The 22256-nt window shown below is 41.9% G+C and overlaps 1 protein-coding gene across 1 annotated transcript in view; it reads left to right on the top strand.

The window, feature by feature from the left end:
* CFAP47 (cilia and flagella associated protein 47) overlaps positions 1 to 22256 on the top strand; it is a 525834-nt gene that overhangs the window by 128241 nt on the left and 375337 nt on the right. The window contains 1 exon segment of the mRNA XM_070944210.1: positions 19467 to 19689. Coding sequence (XP_070800311.1) covers positions 19467 to 19689 — 223 coding nt within the window.

The raw sequence follows: 22256 nt of genomic DNA, 5'->3' as shown, positions 1-22256 counted from the left end.
GTGAGGTCTCTCCTCAAGAAGCCTTCCCTGGACCCGGCAATGTTGATTAATTATCGTCTGGTCTCCAACCTTCATTTTGTGGTGAAGGTTGTCGAGAGTGTGGTTGCACAACAGCTTCCCCAGCACCTGGATGAGACGACGTATCTGGATCCATTCCAGTCGGGTTTCAGGCCTGGGTACAGCACGGAAACGGCATTGGTCGCGTTGGTTGATGATCTCTGGAGGGCTCGGGACAGGGGGTGCTCCTCTGTCCTGGTCCTGTTAGACCTCTCAGCGGCTTTTGATACCATCGACCATGGTATCATTCTGCATCGGTTGGAAGAGTTAGGGGTGGGAGGCACTGTACTACGGTAGTTCTCCTCCTTTCTCTCTGGCCGGTTGCAGCCTGTGTTGGCAGGGGGCAGAGGTCGATCCTGAGGCCCCTCATATGTGGGGTGTCACAAGGGTCGGTCCTCTCGCCCCTTTTGTTCAACATTTATGTAAAGCCGCTGGGCGAGATCATCCGTGGTTTCGGGGTGAAGTACCACCAGTATGCTGATGACACCCAGCTGTACATCTCCACCCTGGACCACCCCAACGATGCCCTTGAAGCGATGTCTCGGTGTCTGGAGGCTGTGCGGATCTGGATGAGGAGGAACAGGCTCAGGCTCAACCCATCCAAGACCGAGTGGCTGTGGTTTCCGATGTCCCGATATAGTCAGTTGACGCCATCGCTGACTATTGGGGGCGAATCGCTGGCCCCCACGGAGAGGGCTCGCAACTTGGGCGTCCTCCTGGATTCACAGCTGTCTTTAGAAGAGCACTTGACGGCCATGACCGGGAGGATCTTTCATCAGGTTCACCTGATTCGCCAGTTGGGTCCCTTTCTGGATCGGGACTCCCTACACACAGTCACTCATGCCCTCGTCACCTCCCGCCTGGACTATTGTAACGCTCTCTACATGGGGCTCCCCTTGAGGAGCACCCGGAGGCTCCAACTGACGCAGAGTGCGGCCGCATGGGTGGTTATGGGAGCAACATGGCGCTCCCGTGTGACGCCTCTCCTGTGCGAGCTGCACTGGCTCCCGGTGGTCTTCCGGGTGCGCTTCAAGGTTTTGGTTACCACCTTTAGAGCGCTCCATGGCTTAGGACCTGGCTACTTATGGGACCGCCTACTACCACAAACAGCCTCCCACCGGCCGGTACACTCTCATAGAGAGGGGCTCCTCCAGGTGCCGTCAGCCAAACAATGTCGACTGGTGGCCCCTGGGGGGAGGGCCTTCTCTGTGGGGGCACCTACTATCTGGAACGAGCTCCCCCCGGAGATACGGATCTGCGCACTTTCCGCCGTGCTTTGAAGACACTCCTATTCCAGCAGGCCGGCCTGGCCTAATTTTCTCCCCTTCTTTTAAATTTTTAAATTGAAATTTTAATTTGTTTTAAATTATTGGGAATTTTAATTGTCTCGGGCAAAAATTATTTAATTTGGTTTTAATTATGTTTTTTAACTTTTGTATTTATGTGTTTTATTTTGTGCCTGTTCACTGCCCTGAGTCCTTCGGGAGTAGGGCGGTATACAAATTTAATAAAATGAAAATGAGAAATGAAACTGCAGCCAGACTTTTGGTGGCGCAATATTGGAAGAAGGAAGAAATACCTACTATTGAAGAATGGACATTAAAAGTAGCTAATTTGGCGGAGATGGCTAAAATTTCTGCATATTTGAAGGACCGTTCGAATGAAAGATATGTACTGGAATGGAGAAGATGGATTGACTATATACAAAACAAATATGGGACTAAAAAGTTGCAGATAGCTTATGAATGAAATATTTAGATGATTTTTCTTTTTTCTTTGATATTTTAGTACCTATGGCGGAGTTAAAGAGTAAGGGGAAGTTAAGAGTTTATAGTTAGTTTGCTTATGTTAGATTATGTTTGTTAAATGCAATACCCTGTATTTTGCTCTGGGAAGTCGGGGGGGGGAGGGAGAGGGGAAGGGGTGGGGGAAGGGGGGAAATCTGTTTGTAAAACATTTTAAAACTTTTCAATAAAAAAAACCAGTACTGTTTTACATTAAAAGCTGCATTGATGTTGTCACTACCACCAGACAAGTACGGGTGTTCTCTAACAACAAGCCCTGGATAAATAGAAAAGTGTGTCTTTTATTAAGAGCAAGAAATGCTGCTTTCCATTCTGGTGATGCACTACAGTATAGCGAGGCAAGAGCTAAATTGAAAAGGGGTATCAAGAATGCTAAAGCTACATACAGATGGAGGATTGAATATCTTTTTGAGAATTTAGACTCTGGTCGTGTATGGCAAGGTCTGCGACAAATCACAGGACAAAGCAATACAAATAGTTTGCCTGGGGTAGTGACTCTTTGGCTGAGCAGCTAAATCAATTCTTCAGCCGTTTTGAGGTGGACACAGGAACGACCATCATTCCAGCATTTACCACTGATAGTGCACCATTAACATCAACCATCGATAGACAACCACTCTACTGCAGATCTCTGATGTGAGACGCACTTTCCAGAATGTTAATATCCGGAAGGCAGCTGGGCCTGATGGAATTCTGGGACGAGTTATCAGGGACTGCACTGCACAGCTAGCTGAAGTGTTCACAGATATTTTCAATCTATCCCTGTTGCAGTGCTCTATCCCTACCTGCCTGAAGACATCTATTATAGTGCCAGTCCCTAAGCAGACAGTAGTATCCCTTAATGATTATAGACCAGTAGCTTTAACATCTGTTGTCATGAAATGTTTTGAGAGGCTGGTGTTGAACTATATTAAGGCTAGTCTTCCATCTACTTTGGACCCATACCAATTTGCATATAGGGGTAATAGATCAACTGATGATGCTATGTCTCTTTTATATATATATAATTTTTATTAATATATTCTATACACTAATACACAAATAAAATATACAATCCTGCCACCATGGTATAATATGATTACATTGTCCATAAGTATAAAGTCATTCCTTTATACATACATATTTGCCATCATATATATACATCATCATATATCTATTCTATCCCACCTTTTCTGGACCCAATCGTACCATACTTTCCAACTGTTATAAAATTCTGAATCTTTTTTACCATTGATCAATTTAGTTAATCTATCTGATTCCGCACACTCATTAATTTTATATATTATTTTCAAATCTATGGGTAAGTATTGATTTTTCCACTCCTGCGCATACGCTAATTTTGCTGCAGTGATAATGTGAATCAACAAGAACCATATATCTGATTTAACATTCAGAGGTTTTGCCCCCGTAGGAAAATCTCAGGTCTTAATTCCAAATTAATCTGTGTAATTTCCAAAATCCATTGCCATATTTTTTTCCAATATTTAACCGCCTGTAGGCAGGTCCACCATTGGTGAAAATAGGTTCCATTACTGTAACCGCACTTCCAACAGCAGGCAGATGTCCTGGGAAACATTTTAGCTAATCTCGCCGGGGGGAGATGCCACCGGTAGACCATTTTATATATGTTTTCTTTATATGAGGAGGCCATGGTTAATTTCATATTTTTCAACCAAATCTGTTCCCATTGCTGGAAGTCAAGGGGATATCCAAAATTTTGCCCCCATGCTATCATAAAATCCTTCACTACATCCTGTCCTATCTGCAGAGACAATAAATATGCATAACATTTAGATAATATCCCTTTCCCTCCTTCTAATAAGATCTTATCCAATTCTTGTCTTTTACGGTAGATTCCTTCACTATATAAATCTTTTTTATACCTGGAGTGTACTTGAGAATAAGACCACCAGTCTATCTTATATCCTTGAAGAGTTAATAATTCTCGTGACTTCGGATTACCCTGAACATCCAAGAAATCTTCATATGTCAAGGTTTTCTCCCCTTTATACAATGTCGGGTAAATCTGAGCTTCCTGCGCCGAAATCCAACATGGAACTTTTGAATATACTCTTCTTCTAACCTTTTCCCAAGTGTACCCAAGCGTCCTACGTAAATAGTGATCATCAAAGTGTCTAGGGCCACTGGATGCTCCCAGCCATAGAAAATAGTGCCAGCCATGTTGAAGACCGGCTCCCTCAAATGTCAAAAGTCATCTCTTTTGTAGGATCATCCATTCTTTCACCCAAATCAAGTTCGCTGCTTGGTGATAGAGCTCCCAATTTGGGAGTCCAAATCCTCCTCTATTTTTGGGTTCTTGTAACATTTTAAGTCTAATCCGCTGCCTCTTTCCCTGCCAGATAAATTTAGATATACTCTTATCCAAATTTGTAAAAAACTCTTTATTCAACCTTACCGGGGCTGTTTGGAATAGAAATAACCATTTGGGTAACACACACATCTTAATGGTTGCCACCCTTCCCAAAATTGATAGCTGGAGATTTTTCCATCTTTCTAAGTCTCTGAGCATCTGGCTTTAAAGAGGAAGATAGTTATCCTCCTTTATGGAGGAACATCTGGTGGTCAACCATATACCCAGATACTTAATTTTATTTGTTATTCTTAAACCCATTAACTGCTCCAGCTGTTGCCTTTGCATCTGAGTCATATTTTTCACTAGGATTTTAGTTTTTTCTTCATTCATCAGTAACCCTGCTACCTTCCCATACTCTCTAATCAAGCATAATAATTTCAGGCCCGAGTCCAGTGGTTGATCCAAGATAAATACAAGATCGTCTGCATAAGCCTGGACTTTAATTTCCTCCTGCCTAATCTTCATTCCTCTTACTTCCGTGTTTCCTCTCACTTCTCTAAGCAGGGGCTCTAAAGTTAATACAAATAGCAATGGGGAAAGGGGACATCCCTGTCTTGTACCTCTACGACTTTGAATTCTCTCCGTCTCCTCTCCATCTATGAGAACTCTTGCAGTCTGCTCCCGGTAGATAGCTCGAATTGCCCGAATAAAATTCCCACCAAACTCCATATATTCCAATTGAGAAATCATAAATTCCCAACTGATTCTGTCAAATGCCTTTTGGGCGTCAACAAAAATTAAAGCTAATTGTTTATCCGGGCGATTTTCGAAAAATTCTAGTGTATTCATGACAATTCTAAGATTATCTCATAGATATCTATTAGGAAGGAAGCCGTTTTGGTCTGAATGAATGAATTGGTTAAGGAAGCAGCTAAACCTGGCTGCAAGAACCCCCGCAAATATCTTATAATCGGAATTTAGTAATGATATTGGTCTATAGTTCTTAATAAGAGATAGATCAGTTCCTTCTTTTGGGATAATAGAAATATAAGCCTCAGTCCAAGATACTGGAACCTGAGCCTCTTTCATAACCGCATTGAATAAATCCATCATGTGTCTTCCTACCACGTCAAACACTATTTTGTATAATTCAACTGGAAGGCCATCTCTACCCGGGGTTTTGCCATTCGCCTGTGCTTTCATAACTGTTTCTACTTCCTCCATCGTAAATTCCGCATTAAGAATTTCCTTCATTGTTTCCGAGACTTTAGGCAAGTCTGTCTTTTCCAAATATTTCTGAATTTCACAGATATTTTCCTCTCCTTTCTGATAAAGCTGTGTGAAAAAATCCTGAGCTACCATTCTCTTGCCTTCCTTAGTACAATGAAGATTCCCAATTACATCTTTCAGCCCTTCTATTCTCCGTTGTTCCTGCTCCTTTCTAAGCTGGTAAGCCAACCATTTTCCTGTTTTATTCGCCCTTTCAAAAAAATTTTGTTTAGTCCACTTTATTTTATTTGCTAATTCCTCTTGATCTAGTAATTTAATCTGGTGTTGCCAGTACTCCCTTTCCTCTATCAATGTTGTCTGGGTTAATCCATTTTGCATCCTTTCTTCCACCCGTTGTAATTTATTCAAGAGATTGTCTCGGTGTTTCTTACCCGCCCTACGTTTATCAATCATATATTTGATTAACCATCCCCTCATCACTGCCTTAACCATATCCCATGTATTGTATATTGAAGTATCCTCTTTCTTATTTTCCTGGAAAAAAAGATATAACTCCTTCTTAAATTTACTCATGAATTCTTCATCTTTCAGAATACCTATATTCATTCTCCATCTACCCTTCCTACAATGTGGGATCTTCCAAGTTACCATCAGCAGGTTATGATCCGCCCACTGGTTGGGCCCTATTTCCACTTCCGAGACCAGCCCCCTCAACTCAAGAGACATCTATATCATATCTATTCGGGTCCACGAGTGGTGTCTGGGAGAGAAATAAGTATATTGATTTTTATTGGGATTTCTCAACCTCCATATATCCTGTAATCCAAATTCCTCCCTTAAATCATTACATATTTTTGGTAATGTTCTCTTAATATCCTTTAACCTTCCTTGTATGTTTCCCGGGACATAATCCTGCATTCTATCCGTTACAGCATTGAAATCCCCCACTAGACAGACATGTTCATATTCCAGTTCCCCCAATTTAACATATAAGTTTTGATAAAAAGTCCTCTGATTGTCATTAGGGGCATAAATACAAACCAATAAAGACTTCCACTGGGCAAATTCTATTTCGAGCATGAGAACCCGGCCTTCCTGGTCAGCAAAAACCTGTTGGGATTTCAAATGATGTCGTACATATACCACTATCCCTCTTTTTTTTTGACCTGCTAATGAGGTATAAGTTTTACCCAACGCCCGGCATTCTAACAAATGGTTTTGATCTTTTTTTATATGGGTATCCTGCATGCAGACAATATCATACTTAGCCTTTCTTAATTTATTCAAAATCCTACTACTATGATGCTATGTCTCTTGTTGTCCATACTGTATTGAATCACTTGGAACAACAGGGGACATATGTAAGGCTGTTATTTGTGGATTATAACTCTGCCTTTAACACCATTTTACCCAACAGGTTGTTTTTTAAAATGTCCAATTTGGGTATAAATCAGAGGATTTGCTTGTGGATAAGGGATTTTCTGACAGGTAGGCCACAGTCAGTAAGGATGGGATCTCACCATTCCTCTACTTTGATATTAAGCACAGGAGCCCCCCAGGGTTGTGTGCTAAGCCCTTTCCTTTATTCCTTGTACATGCATGACTGTACCCCACTGTATAACACCAACGCAATTATTAAATTTGCGGATGACACAACAGTGGTGGGGCTCATTAATAAGAACAATGAGTCTGCTTACAGGAAGGAAGTACAAGGGCTGACATTGTGATGTAATGAAAATAATCTCACACTTAACACCACAAAAACTAAAGAACTTATAATTGACTTCAGGAGGAAGAGAGATGTACATCTATCACTGTACATAAATGGTAAGGAGGTGGAGAGGGTGGGTAGTTTTAAATTTCTGGGCACTTATATCTCGGAGGACCTCTCATGGACTATAAATGCTAACATGCTTGTGAAGAAGGTGCAGAAGAGGCTGTACTTCCTGAGAATGCTCAGGAAGATAAATCTATCTCAGCATCTACTTCTGTCCTACTATCGCAGCATCATTGAGAGTGTCCTGATATAAGGCATTCTTGCATGGTATGGGAGCAACTCTGTAGCGGACAAAAAAGCTCTACAGAGAATCATTAAAACTGCCCAGAATATTATCGGACTCCAGCTACCAGCCCTGGACAACATCTTCGAATCTCGCTGTTTGAAGAAGTTGCATAACATTCTCAGAGACTCTTCCCATCCTGCTTACAATCTTTTTGGACTGTTGCCTTCTGGCAGAAGATACAGAACAATTAAAACTCGGACCACACGTTTTCTGAATAGTTTTTATCCCAGAGCTATAATTGCAGTCAACAATGAACTAAAGGGCCACCATCAGTGAGCTGTTGGACAGTATTACTTGGTCTGTTGTGTGGATGTTTGGGTGGTTTAGGGGTGGGGAATTGTGGTGGGTAGGAGTGTGTTCGGAGATTATGTGTGTGGGACCTGGTCTTTGGGTGTCAAGTAAATTTTGTTGTATGTGTATACTGTGTATACACATACAATGACAATAAAGTTTATTTATTCATTTTATGTACTTCGGTTCAAATTAAACTGCCTTAAGTATTGTGCCCAGCGGATTTGTTTGGGAGACAGTTTCCTGGGGCTTTTTTTAAAGCTTTGAGGTTTTTATGATCAGTCCAGACCTCAAAAGGCACTTTACTCCCTTCTAGGAAATGTCTTTAGGAGAGGAGAGCCCAGCGAACTGCGTATGCTTCTTTCTCCCAAATGGCCCACCCATCGATCTCGGTGAGCTTTTTGGACATGTAGGCACAGGGCAGGAGCTGTCCTTATGGGCCCTTCTGTAGGATCATGGCTGCCATGGCTATGTCACTGGGATTCGCTTGGATGATTAACTGTTGTTCTGGATCCGGGTCCTGGAGGATTAGCTCCTTGGCAAAAGAGCCATTTTAATTTTTAAAGACTCTTTGACAGCCCATTGACTAGGAGAGCAGCTGATTTGGCCGTGGTGCTGCAGGAGGAGGCCCCATTTTTAACAGCACTGTTAGGGGTAGGGCGACTTCTGCGAAGGCTGAGATAAATTGTCTGTAGAAGTTTGCAAACCCCAGGAAGCTTTGAAGCTGTTTTTGGGTGTGTGGGGGCTGCAAGTCTAGCACCGTTTTCACTTTTCCTGGGTCCATCTCCACCCCTCCGCTGGATATTTGGTAGCCTAGATCAGTAATGGCTAAACTTTTTGCCATCGCGTGCCAGGAGTGGGGGGGGGGGGCAAATGGGCCATTTTCGGCCTCCGGATGGCCTCGAGGGGTGGGGGTGGAGAAGGCTTTTTCAGAAGTCTGCCCTTCTCAGACTCCTAGAAAGGCTCTGGAGGCTGGAGAGAGAAAAATGGGCCTTCCCCACCACCCCCTGAGGCCCTCTGGAGGCAGGAAACAGCCTGTTTCCCTACTTCTGGTGGGCCCAGAAGGCCCGAAAATCAGCTGGCCGGTGCACGCATGAGTGCCGGAGCTGAGCCCATGTGCCCACTGATATGGCTACGCATGCCAGCTGTGGCACGCATGCCATAGGTTCGCCATCAGGTGCCTAGATAATCTAGGGAGGTTTGATGGAATTAGCATTTTGACTACTTCACGTACTGTTTTGCAGCAAGTTTTTTTAGCACTTGCCGCACCAGTTTTACATGCTTGAGAGTTTCATTGAATATGAGAATGTCACCAGGTAAACTGGGACCCCCTTTGTATAGGTGCTCATGCAGTACTTCATTGATTAATTGCATGAAGACTGCTGGAACTCCCTGCAGGCCAAACAGCATGACTTCGAATTGGAAGCTGCCAAGCGGCCAATTAAAGGCTGTCTTCCACTCATCTCCTTCTCCGATTCTTATGCGATAGTAGGCTTCTCTCAAGTCCAGTTTGATGAACACCTTGCCCTTGGCTAAGTGGCTTAGCATGTCCTTCATGAGGGGGAGGGGATAGGTGTTCTCCATGCACAAGGCATTAATACTGCAAAAATCCATGCAGACTCACCCTGCATCTTTTTTTTTTCTTTAAATAATACTGGGGCCGCAACTCTGGATTTTACAGGTTGGATGAAGCCCCGCACTAAGTTGGCATCAATGTATTTTCTCAGTTCTTCCATCTCTTTAGGAGTCATGGAGTACATCTTTGGCTTGGGTAGTTTGGCTCCCGGCACTCATTTGATTATGCAATCTGTTGCACAGTGAGGGGGGAGGAAGTTGCAATCTTCCTCACTAAAGACTCCCAATAGGCCTTGGTACTCTTTTGGTACCTACGGGCTGCCGGGCAGTCCATCTTTGGCAAGGCCTGCAGTCTTGGGCTCGTTGGCGTTGTTGGGGTCTGTGGCATCTTGGCCTTGCTCTGGCTTTATGGGTAGTTGTGATCTGATGCCTATGCTTAGTTTTTTATAGCCATCCTCCCAGGTGATGGTCGGACCCCATTTGTGTAGCCACGCGAGCCCTAGTATGATTGATTCAGCCTTTTTTGAAGCTATGACAAATCGGATAAGTTCTTTCTGACGGCCCATTTCTAGTCTAACAAGTTCCGTGACTAGTGTTGCAGGGGCTCCACAGATGAGTGTCCAATCTACCTGCTCAAAACATGGGGTGCACTAGGGGTCTCGTGTGGATGTCTAGCTATTCGATTATGGGGTGGCTGATTAGACATCTGGTACAGCCAGTGTCTATGACAGCTTCCACTTTCCCTTGGGCCTCAGTTTCTGGCACAACTAGCCTGGTTTTGATAGTGAAGGAGTGGATGGCTTCACTTACCATAGGGTTGTCGTTGCAACTATTCCCTTGGCAGAGCTGGGAGGGACTTCCCTGGCTGGAGTTCCTTTGACTTCGTTGGGAAGGAGTGGAACCTCCATAGCCTGCTAGGTGATCTTCCCCTTGTCTGATGGTGTCCACGGGGCTCCTTGCCCAGGGTGTGACTGGAGTCCGCTCTTGGGGGACCGGGTCTGGAGCCAAGCATTCGAAAGCCCGATGGCCATGTTGACCACACTGGTAGCATTTGATAGTCCTGGACAGTGTAGGCAGTGGCACCTTGGGCGGATTAGTGGGGGGATCGGTGACCTAGGGATCTTCTTGTTGGTTTTTATGTAGTTGGCTTTCTGGGGGGGTGGATCCCCCCCAGATCCATGGCAACGGCTGTGCTGTACCATGCTCGTATATGTTCTGGAATCCCCCTGATGCCACAAGCTTGTCTAAGGTCTGGGTCAAGGGCCTCTTTGAAGTGGTGAACGAGGAGGTGCTCCGGCCAGTCTCTCAGCTTCCCAGCCAGCCTTCAAAACTCCCAAACTATCTCCTTGGGAGGCCGGCCGGCTTGTTTCAGCATTTTAATTTGGGCCTCTGCTTCTATTCTGTGGGCCATGTCCTTAAACCAGCCTCGGAGCAGTTGGACAAACTCTTCCAACTCAGGGGCTTCCTCGTCATGAAGTTCCGCTATCCGCTCCGCTGCTTCTCCCTCATTCATGCCATCTGCAGTAGCTGAAATCAATTCCCGATCCAATGGGTATTGATTTCCATATTGGTTAATGTAAGCCCAGATTCGATTGAGGAAGTAGGCTAGTCTTCCTGGGGTCCTATCAAACGTCACTCTGAATCAGGGAGGGGGAGCGGCTGGTGGGGCCGGTTGCTGAGCTGGCGCAGGCTGCTGGGCTGGCGCTGGCTGCTAAGGCGGAACCTGTTGTGGGACCATGGCTGGTTGTTGGAGCTGCAGCGGTGGTTGAGCCGATACCGGCTATTGGGCCATGGCTTGTGGCTAGATGCACACTGGCTGATGGTCAGCCATGGGCTGTAGGATTGGAGCAGGCATCCACTGATATTGCACCCACCCCTGACCGTGGTAAAATGCCCACCCAGGAGGGATCTGGTCCAAGGGAGATAGCCAGAAGACTTGCTGCTGGGGTGGAGTATTGGTCCCCATAGTCCCGGTTGCGGCCCCTGTAGCACCTGGTCGGACTGGTTCAGTAGGCTTTGTTGCTGCACCAATCCCATTCCTGTGGCAGCTGTCGCCCTGGTAGACCTGGCACTATGTGTGAGGTTGTGGAACAATCTGCTCTGTGCCGAGTGAAAGGAAGACAGTGTCCCACTCAATGGTGCTGCAGCTTCCTGGCTCGGGAAGGTGAATGTAGGATGAGGCAGCATCCATCTGGGTTGCTCAGTCCCAAGGAGTTGAGTGGCGATGCCCACGCTGAGTTGGCTGAATTTATCTGGGAGGCCGGCTAGCGACTGGCTGCATGATGGTGGTGGGAATCCTCATTCCTGGGAGTGCTTGTGGTACAACTGCCCTGGCAACTTCCACTCAAGGGTTGGGATCTGTTCCGCCCGGCCTCCACTCATCCACGGTTCCGACAGCATCACCCCTGTCATCAGCTTTTGGAGCAGCACAGCTCCCGCAGCTTCACCCCATTGGGTTAGTTCCAGTTGTGCGGTTGGCAATGGCTCTTTGGGCCAGGCACCCAGCTGGCGTTCCTTTCTGCAGCTTCCTTCGCTTCCACCACAGCTTGGGAAGTGGATGGTCTTGACATAGCTTGCCGAACCATTCCCTGTGGCTCCCTCCTTGGCTGCCTTATTTTACTCCATCTTCCCTGAGTCTTCACGTCGCCCGGTTTTAGGTTGACGTTCGGGGCTCAGGACCCCGGACAGCACCCCGGTTCCTGGGGAGCTGGCTGACTTTTTGAAAGGAGATTCAGGTTAATGTCAGGGTTCCAGGTAACACCCCCAGTGAAAGAAGAGTCCAAGGCTTGAAGTTCCTCAAAGTTCCATTTTATTAGAGATGTCATATTGGCACATCTGGGAAAACCCAAATCTGAAAGCTTCCAGGTTTTCCCCACCCAAATGAAAGTCCAAGTTCCTGCCCAGCACCCACATGTCCATCACATGGTCCAATCAATACACTGTCCCAACTGAAGATGCCTCCCAGTTCCAGCTGTCCAGGTGCATGGCCTTGACTCTCTGAGAAAGGAATATTATTATGACTATATATCACTCATGCTCCATACAATTCCCCTCCCAATTTCCCACAGTAGGCATGAAATGTGGCAGGCCTGAGGGCCCAATACAAAAGATGGCTTCCAGGCCTGACAGAAATCTTATTTTGTGGAAAAGATCTGGCAAGAAACAAGTTGCTAGGCCCTTCACTAGATCTAAGAATACTTCATAGTGAAGGATCAGGGTGAATATAAACACTTCTAATAGCAGCTGAAGATTCAAACTGAGATCATTGCTAATTGAAATGAACAAAATGGTTGCCAGAAGCTAGATTACTAGAAGCCAGCATGGACTTTTTAAAAACAGGTCATGCCAAACAAACCTTATTGCCTTCTTTGATAACATGACTAAATTAATGGGTGAAGGAAATGCTGTGAATATAGTACAGTATACTTAGGCTTCAGTAAAACATTTGATAAAATAAGTCACAGCTTACTTAGAACAATGTGAGACACTGTACCATCACCAAATGGATTTGCAATTGGTATTTAACATGTAGTCTTCAATGGAACTACATCTTTGTGGATGGAAGCAAACAATGGGTACTTCTGTTTTGGGCCCAGTTCTCTTCAACATCTTCATAAATTACTTAGATCAAGGGATTAAAGGGTGCTCATCAAATTTGCAGAAGACAGCAAGTTGGAGAGAATTGCTAATACTTTCAATGATAGACTCAAGATTCAGAAGGACCTTGACAGACTTTGCATTTGCATTGGGCAAACAAACAAGATTCAGTTGTTGGGGCCGACTTCCAGTTTGGCGTTGCTGCGGGACAATCGAAGGAACGTGGCTCTGCGAACCTAGGCTGAACCCTCCTCATTGGGGGGCCCTTAAAGGGCTAAAGTCACCCTTAAGGGGTGATGAAGAAAGGAGGGGCGCCTTGCAGGTCGCGGAGAGTGATAATTTTCCTGCTTGATCTGCGGCTTACCCTCTCATCCTACAACAAAGAGAAGAGGCTGTCATTTTGGCCGCCATGAAGCTGGGACAACCAAAGAAAGAAATATGGTGGAGCGGTGTGTGAACAGTGGACTGGAATTGGGTGAGGTTCTTTTCAATTTCTATACTAGTGATTAAACCCCAAAGAAAAGAAACTCTGAAAAGATAGACTTTCTTAAGTGGTAAAAAAAGTGGTGAACAAATACTTAGAGAAAGATTACAGACCCGACAGAAAGTGAACCTAAGAGAGAATATATTTTTTAAAAAAATACAAATTTTAAATACTTTATTGGCAATATTTTGAAAAGGCATTTTAAAATGCTGGAAACATTTGGTTGATTATTTGAAAAAACTGCTTGAAGAAAATTGGAAATAGATTTTCAGCTTTTAAATTGGGTATAACGTTGAAAATGTAGGGGATGGTGCCATCTTCTGGTGAAAGAAAGAAATATACTATATTTTTACAAAGCTGGGAAGGTCCTTGAAACAACACCTGGGAGACTGGTTTTTTTCCTTTCTTTTTTCTCTTTGCATAATGTCTGATATCTATTTGCTTCACGGGCTGAGGAGGAAACAATTTTGAGACTTTTGAAGGTTGCTAAGTAAAGCAGCTTACAAATACCTGGAATTATCATTGAAACTAAAGAGTTGACTACATGGCTTATGAAGATATGGGCAAACCTGTTGGATCATCTAGGACTATAAATGTTGTCTGATAACTCCATAAAGAGTCGAAAGAAGGAAAATTAAAGGGAAAAAAAGACTTACTGGGAAACTTGGAAGGAGTAAACTTGACTGGTGGAAGATTACAAAGAACTATAAATACTGTGTATCCTGAGGAATGATTTTGGGACTGAGAAAATTGTTTTAATATTAGCTTCTTGGTGTTACAGACAACTGAGAGTTTGGGACTTATTAAAATAAGACAAAATGCTTCAACAGAGAAAAATAAGTATATTTCAAAAAGAAATATTGATGTTTCAAAGTATTCATGAAACCATAACAAAGAACCACAGGGAGATAAAGGATTTTATACATGATATAGTTGTGAGACCAGGAAATACTCAGCAAATGACAATGAAAAATGAACAGGTAACTCTGGAAATAGAGGAAAAAATAGAAAAAACAGAGGAAAGAGCTGATAAAACAACAAATGAAGTAAAAAGAGAAACAGAAGGAAGAGATCATCAAAATGGATGAAATAGACCAAGCAGATTACATATCAAGAGATCAAAAAATAGAATTGGATAAATAGAAAGACATTCCTGAAGTGAGGATAGAGACACTGATAGACGTAGTGAAGGTTTGGCAGTGAGAGGTAGAGGTAGAGATACAGGGAATATTTAGATTAAATATGAATGATGCATGGAGATACAAAATACCAAGGGAAGAGTATGGCAAGCAGGCCAAAAAACCAACAAGAATTGAAGAATAAAATGAGCAAGAGATGATGGATAGAAATAGAATACCTATTAATATAAGATTTGTGCTAGTAAGATTTAGAATAGAGGTGGAAATTAGAAAGAGGGAAAATATTGTTGCATATATTCTTATATAATATTTTAAAATCAGTATGTAGGTGAATAGATCAGAAGTTAAAAGATGATTGTATTATGTACACTTAAATAATGTTATTATGTTTATTAGTAATGTGTATTAAAATAATGAATAATTAAATGATGAAGGATTATATACATGGTGGAGCAAATACTACAATGCTAACAACTTTAATCGTAATATTTATAATGTTACTATAATGATATGAGTATGATTAATGTAATTTATACAAAATCCCAAGGGAGAAGTAGGAACATTCCAAAAATCAACAAGAATTGAAATATTAAAACGGGCAAGAGATGATGGATAGAAATAGAATATCTACTAATATAAGATTTATGTTATTCAGAATAAAGGTAGAAATTAGAAAGGGGGAAATATTATTATGCATATTTCTATATAATATTCTAAAATCAGTATGTAGAGGAAAGATAGAAGTTGAAAGATGAGTCTATTATGTTAATGTTATTATAATGATGTGAGCATGATTAATGTAACTAGATTACTAAAATTGTCAATATTATTACTATTATTGGGTAGCAGAACTAACAATATCCAGACGCTACACAGTTCATGTATTCAATATTTACATATACCGTATTTTCCGGCGTATAAAACAACTTTTTAACACATGAAAATCTTCTTAAAAGTCGGGGGTCGTCTTATACGCCAGGTGTCGTTCTCCTGTAACCAGGCAGACCAGCCTGAAAGACTCTGACAGCCTTAAATGGCTCTGGCGATCCAAGCTCTGACGATCTGCTAATCAGGCAACGCAGCTGGGATCGCCAGAGCCATGGAGAAGGAAAAAAGTTTTCTCCTTTCACATGGCTCTGGCGATCCAAGCTCTGACGATCTGCTAATCAGGCAACGCAGCTGGGATCGCCAGAGCCATGGAGAAGGAAAAAACTTTTCTCCTTTCACATAGCTCTGGCGATCCAAGTTCTGACGATCTGCTAATCAGGCAACTCAGCTGGGATCGCCAGAGTCATGGAGAAGGAAAAAAGTTTTCCCCCTCCAGCTTGCTTACCTTAGCTGCTTGCCTTGCTTCGCTTGCCTTGCTTCGCTTGCCTGAATCCATTCCATCAGCAAGCAACTCCCTGCCTGCAATCAAGCACGCAGGGGGTTGTGGACTTCAACTCCCAGAATTTCTCAGCCAGCAAAACAAAGCTGGCTGAGGAATTCTGAGAGTTGAAGTCTACAAGTCTTAAAGTTGTCAAGGTTGGAGACCGCTGTTCTATTGGGTAAGTTTTTTTTCCCCTTTGGGATCTTTAAAAAAAAAAATTAATTGGGTTTTTTTTAGTTGTTCTTTTTTAGACCTAGCCATTTAAAGTTTAGGAAGTTTTAAATTTAGCTTTCATATAAAAATAAAAATAAAATAAAATAAAATAATATTTGTGCAGTTTTCTGAGATTTAGTGTGTTTCTGTAGTGTTTCACTCTAACTACACAAACACACTAAATCTCACAAAGCTGTATGTGGAATTTTGTGTGTGTAAAGTGTGAAAGTTGGGTTTTTGGGCTTTTTGTGGCTGTGTGAGGTTCCTGCTTGTTGCAGGGGCCATTTTGGGTCTAGCACAGCTGCTTTTACATTGTGGGTGAGCCAGATGTGTTGTGTTGTGTTGTGTGTGTGTAAAGTGTGAAAGTTGTTTTTTGGGGCTTTTTGTGGCTGTGTGAGGTTCCTGCTTGTTGCAGGGGCCATTTTGGGTCTAGCACAGCTGCTTTTACATTGTGGGCGAGCCAGTTGTGTTGTGTTGTGTTGTGCTGTGTGTGTGTAAAGTGTGAAAGTTGGGTTTTTTTTGGGCTTTTGTGGCTGTGTGAGGTTCCTGCTTGTTTCAGGGGCCATTTTGGGTCTAGCACAGCTGCTTTTACATTGTGGGTGAACCAGTTGTGTTGTGTTGTGTGTGTGTAAAGTGTGAAAGTTGTTTTTTGGGGGGCTTTTTGTGGCTGTGTGAGGTTCCTGCTTGTTTCAGGGGCCATTTTGGGTCTAGCACAGCTGCTTTTACATTGTGGGTGAGCCAGTTGATGTTTTTTAATTTTTATTTGGTGTGCGTTGGAAGAGGGGTAGTTCTATACGGCGAGTATAGCCCAAACCTTATATTTTAACAGGAAAATTCGGGGGTCGTCTTATATGCCCAGTCGTCTTATACGCCGGAAAATACGGTATTTAAAAATAAATATATGTATACAAAAAAAAAAATGCAGTTGTTGGATAGTGTGAAGAAAAGTAAGAATCTACACTTAGGAAGCAAAAACTAGATGTCCAGGTACAGGATATGCAGTACCTGGCTCAACAGTAATATCTGTGAGAGGAATCTAAATGTCCTGGTAAATCACCACTTAAGTACGAGCTACTAATGTGCTGCAGCGCCAAACAACAACAAACAACAACAATAGGGCTGTATCAACAGAAATAGCATCAAGGAGATCCAACCTAGAAATAAGGAGGAATTTCCTGACAGTCAGAACAATTAATCAATAGAACAACTTACCTCCCAGAGTTGTGGGTGTTCCATTGCTGAGGATTTTCAAGAAAAGATTGGACAAACATTTGTCCAGGATATTATAAGGCCTCTTTCCTTGGGCAGGAGGTTGGACTGGAAGACTTCCAATGTCCCACCCAGCCTTATGCTTCTATGATTATATGAAATTCTGCTACAATACCCAGATTTCATTTCAATATAATAATGTTCATCCATCCTATTTCCAGCACTAATCCACCCATATTTTCACAAAAGAATCCAAACAATTTTTTCAAATAACTTTATCAACAAGCATAAGCTACAGTAACTATTTCTTGTCTCTTAATTAGTTGACTTCTAGACAGTTAAATTGCAGCCCCCCACCCTTCACCCTCCTCTGCATTAAGACATTAAAACAAAACTCTAGGGGATAACAGACAATCATGCAACTCCTTCTCCCCTGTATATTCGGCTGGACATTTTTATAGGGGTTGCTTAGTGTATGCTGAACTAGAGTGGGGTATAAATTACAACACATAAATAAATGAATAAATTGTGCCAATAAATACTTATTTCTGAGGTCTCACAGGGAAGGAAGAGAAAAGAAGAGAAGAAAGAAAAAAGTTTAAATATAATAAAGAAAAAGACATATATGAAGAGGTGATTTCAACCTTAATCAAAACAAGCATAAATAAATTAAGTGACTCTCTACCCTTTCTAATTTTATAAACAATTATCTCTTTATCCCATATTTATTTATTAAATTTATATTCCATCCATCTCACTATCTTGAGTGACTCTGGACAGTAGTATCAAAACCATAAATATAAAAACATTAAAAGCATTAAAATTAAGATTAACAATTAAATTCTCTTCCTTATCTATAAACACAATAATAAAGCATAACCTTTTCAAACCGGGTGTCAGCAGAATTCCATAAAGGATTGCCAAAAGTAAACATATCTTCTTTTAACTTTGAACAACTCAATCTACTTCCTATTCCCTTTTTTTAAACTTTACCTAAAGTTTTAATTTTTAGGTCATTCAAATATTGTTGTAGGATTTCATTTTTCTTCTTTGTACAGGGTTCTTCAAGACTTTAACAAGCCTGTTCTGTGAATCCCATAAGAAAAAATATCCAGGTTACTCTCTTGGTTTATCATTTGTATTTGCCTTTTTGAATTTTAAAGTGGCAATAAAATCCTTTTCTAGATCTTATAAAACATGTTTTTCCAAGTCATTTGCCTGTCAGTTTTAAATGTATTTTTGATATCATCTCTATCTTGTCAGCTAAAATTTGTTTGATCATTTCAATATATCTTTTGGATAACTGTCTATCCATAGAAGGAAACACTATTACCAATATTGTTGATATTGTGGCTCCTAATTTCTGACTTCATTCTTCAAAAGTCTCCTTCAGTATTTTCATTGTTACTATTCTTGTATAGTAATTCTGTTTCATAGAAACTGTGATTGATTGATTGATTGATTTAGGTATATCATCAATTTTATCAATCAAATAATGACATTGTCAGGTTTCGATATCGTCTTCAAATAAAATAAATTGCATTTCCAAACAGATAGTCTTTGAAGAAATCTTTCATTTTATTAAGCACGACAATCTGGCTCCGATCGTGGCGTAGCCAGCTCTGGCTCCCTGACCCCAGACCCTCCCTTTCCGTTCCCCAAATCTCTGCGTCTCATTGGCCTTCTTCCAAATCACTCTCCCCATATCTACTACCTAAGCTCCCAGGAATGCCCCCCCTCCCTCTCATCTCCTAGGGGATATTATCTTCAATGAAAATAAGTAGGTGAAGTGTCAAGCGTCCTCTTGCCAGCTGGCCCCTCTTCTTCTTCTTATGTCAGCACTAGAGTAAATGCAGGTTGAAGTGCTGACAGACATTCATAATCAGTATAACCTATCCAATATGAAGCTATGGATTTTATTTTATTGGATAACTACTTATATTTCCAAAGTAAGAAATAGATACTTTACTGATTATTGGAGCATAATCACATATATTTGGACATATCTGAAGTATTTGATCTTGTTTTCAACAAAAACTGAATGTTAAATAACTAAATAATATGTAATGGCTTGCTAGAAAGTTGTACAATGATAACTAAATTACTGTATTTTTGTGCAGAACTGGAAAAGATCCTTGAAAATGAAAACATAAAGAAGCGGGAGGCTATCATCCAAAATAAATGGGTTAGGAGGAATACATCTGATGAATTAGTTTTTCCTGCAGAAGATACAGCAAAATATACTTTCTTCCAGAAAATTGTAATGGCAGCTCAGAACTGGTTTACTCTTTTTGGTTGGTCTAAAGGACCAAATCCAATTTCAGTTCCATATTCTCTAAGACGGTAAGAGCAGATTGTTATCACAGACAGCTATTTATATTTATAGTTGTAAACTAGACAACCCTTGACTTACTGGGTCATTGTTTCACTGGTATTTCTCAATGTTTTCAACAATAGCGAAGCATCTAATGTATTCCCTTCAGTGGAAAAGTTCCTAAAAATTATGGAAGATGTTCAGAGATCTTTCTATCTTGAAAACAGTCCATGTTGAATTGTATAGCAGTCAAACTTCATGAACTGATCATGGGAATGTTTTACTCCATTTTGTATTAGGTCATAAAACCTTGTATAAAATTTGCCAAATTTCGATTCCATGGGAGTCATGGATTCTGGATTTTGGATTGTGAATGCATTCTCTAAGTTATCCCATTTGAGGTACATTGGTTTAAAAACTATTGCCCTATGATGTACCATTTCACCCAGTTAAAAGTTACACAGACAAAAAAAGTTATACACAGATAAATATGAGAGTTTCAATAGTATATAAATTAAAAATAAATAAAATATCCATTTCATTAATAGTTAAAAAGTGACATATTTTTATGTATGAGTTGACCAGACTATGCACAGTGTTATATCCATAATATATCTTTTTAAATAAAATAATATAAATGTCTATCCTACTTGGTTATATTAATTACTAGTCAGTAAACTATATTTTTATTTCTATTTTAATAAATGTTGTGCATCTCTGGAGTAAAATTAGTGAAATAGGATATCTCCATTTCTTCCTCATTTGCTAAAGCTTCTGTTAAAATTGCATATTTTTATAATAAATATATTCTTATTTGGTTTGAACAACAGCATAATGTTTCCCAGTAACATCTACAACTGAATTGAACTGAACTGATAAATGTGTCAGGGATTCTGTGAAGAATGCAGTGGAAAATGATTATTTTTTTCTGTTTATAATTATTCTAAGAAAGTATATTAAAAACTGATATCAAATGTGTTTCATGTTATTATATGCTGTGATTCAGAGCCACCTTTGATGGGATCCCTAGGAAGCTTTCTGTTGTGACCCAGGCCCATGTAGTTGATATTAAATGCAAAACAGTTCCAAAATACAAACAGATTTTATTAAAACAGCTGAGAATTAACTCATTCTCAGCGTATTCTAAATGAAATGAAAACAAAGTCCTTAAAACACCAGTCTTTAGTTTATCTCTGACCTTGGGATAATTAGGCAAACTGCCAAAGGCTTTTCTTGGCAACAGTTCAGGAACAGAAGAAATAACTACAACCAAACAAGAAGCAATTCTCTCAATGGTTGTTTTCTGGCAAAGAGGCCAAGAGCCATTGCTGGTCTTTTAAGCCTTATGGGAGGGGCCAATCATCTCTTGGTCCTACTCCCGAATCATCCTCTCTGCTTTAGCTGCTCCTGCCTTCTGGCAGCTCTGCTCATACGTGCACTAGGAACAGGCTCCTCCTGTTCCTCTGCCTCTCTACTGTCAGCCTCTGGAGGCTCCGAAGTCTGCACATCACTCCCCGATGGCCCTGGCCCCATCTCTGCCTCCGATGCAGAGCCCTCATCCGGGCCTTCCCCAGCCTCCAGGACTGGCCCATGTTCTTCCTCAGTCTCATCACTGTCCGACTCCGCTGCCAGCTCCGCAGGCTGCTGGCGGACCACAACACTCTCATAGTTCTTAAACTGAATCTGGTCCCACCTTGATCGCTACGGGAACCAGTATCAGTCTGACTGATGAATTCATGGAAGCACTAAGAACTTGGTTCGAAGACAACAGCCAGGGGCAGAAGGCCGAGGCCAAAATCAAGAACCTCAAACAGAAAGGCCACCCCACGAAGGAGCTGGTGTTGGAATTCCAGAGAGGTGAGAAAGCTCCAAGACTGGCCAGAACACCTCTTGGTCCTGTCAGTTTTGGAAGACAATTTTCTTTTTTGCTTCTTAACTGCCACATATTTTAGCTGGGGAAGTTGGGAGGGGGCTGTTGGAGTGGTAGAAAGTTAGTCATAACAACATTCCATATTCAAGGACTTTTTCCTGCATCTGATGGAGACTGCCAGAAGATTGTATCCAGTTGAGTGTGAAGAGTTGATTGGACAATGTGATGAACTTGTGGGTGAGGGGCAGGGCTGTGAACTGTTAGCTGGGTGGAGAAAACCTGGAAGCTTTCCGAGTCGGGTTTTCCCAGATGTGCCAACATGACATCTCTAATAAATTGGAACTTGGAGGAACCTCAGAGCTTTATTTCGTTGGGGTGTTCCTTGAAACCCTGACAGGTCCACTATTTCAAGGAGGTCCTGACCTAGACCTCCGGCAAGCCTGCACTTATCAAGGCATCCCTGACTTTATACAGGAATGGTACCGGATGGCAGTGGCTATGGACTTGGAGGTCCACCTGTACTGTAAGCCCACGTGAGAGAAGAAGCCAAAAAGAGCTCTGGGACCAGTCCAGTTTGAGACATCCAGAGGAGCCAAAGCCGGCCCCAGCTGCAACCATCAAGTGCTTTCAGTGTGGCCAGCAGGGGTACCGAACATCTGAATGCCTTGCTCCAGTTCCAGTTGCTCAGATCAGGACTCCAGCAAGGAAACTCCGGCAGCTGAGGAC

This window comes from Pituophis catenifer, unplaced genomic scaffold (genome assembly GCF_029215685.1).
Source record: "Pituophis catenifer annectens isolate HBS135680 unplaced genomic scaffold, rPitCat1.0.hap2 SCAF_4, whole genome shotgun sequence".
Lineage (NCBI taxonomy): Eukaryota > Metazoa > Chordata > Lepidosauria > Squamata > Colubridae > Pituophis > Pituophis catenifer.
Note: the sequence above shows the minus strand (reverse complement) of the source record. Positions and strands in the feature narration are given on the sequence as shown.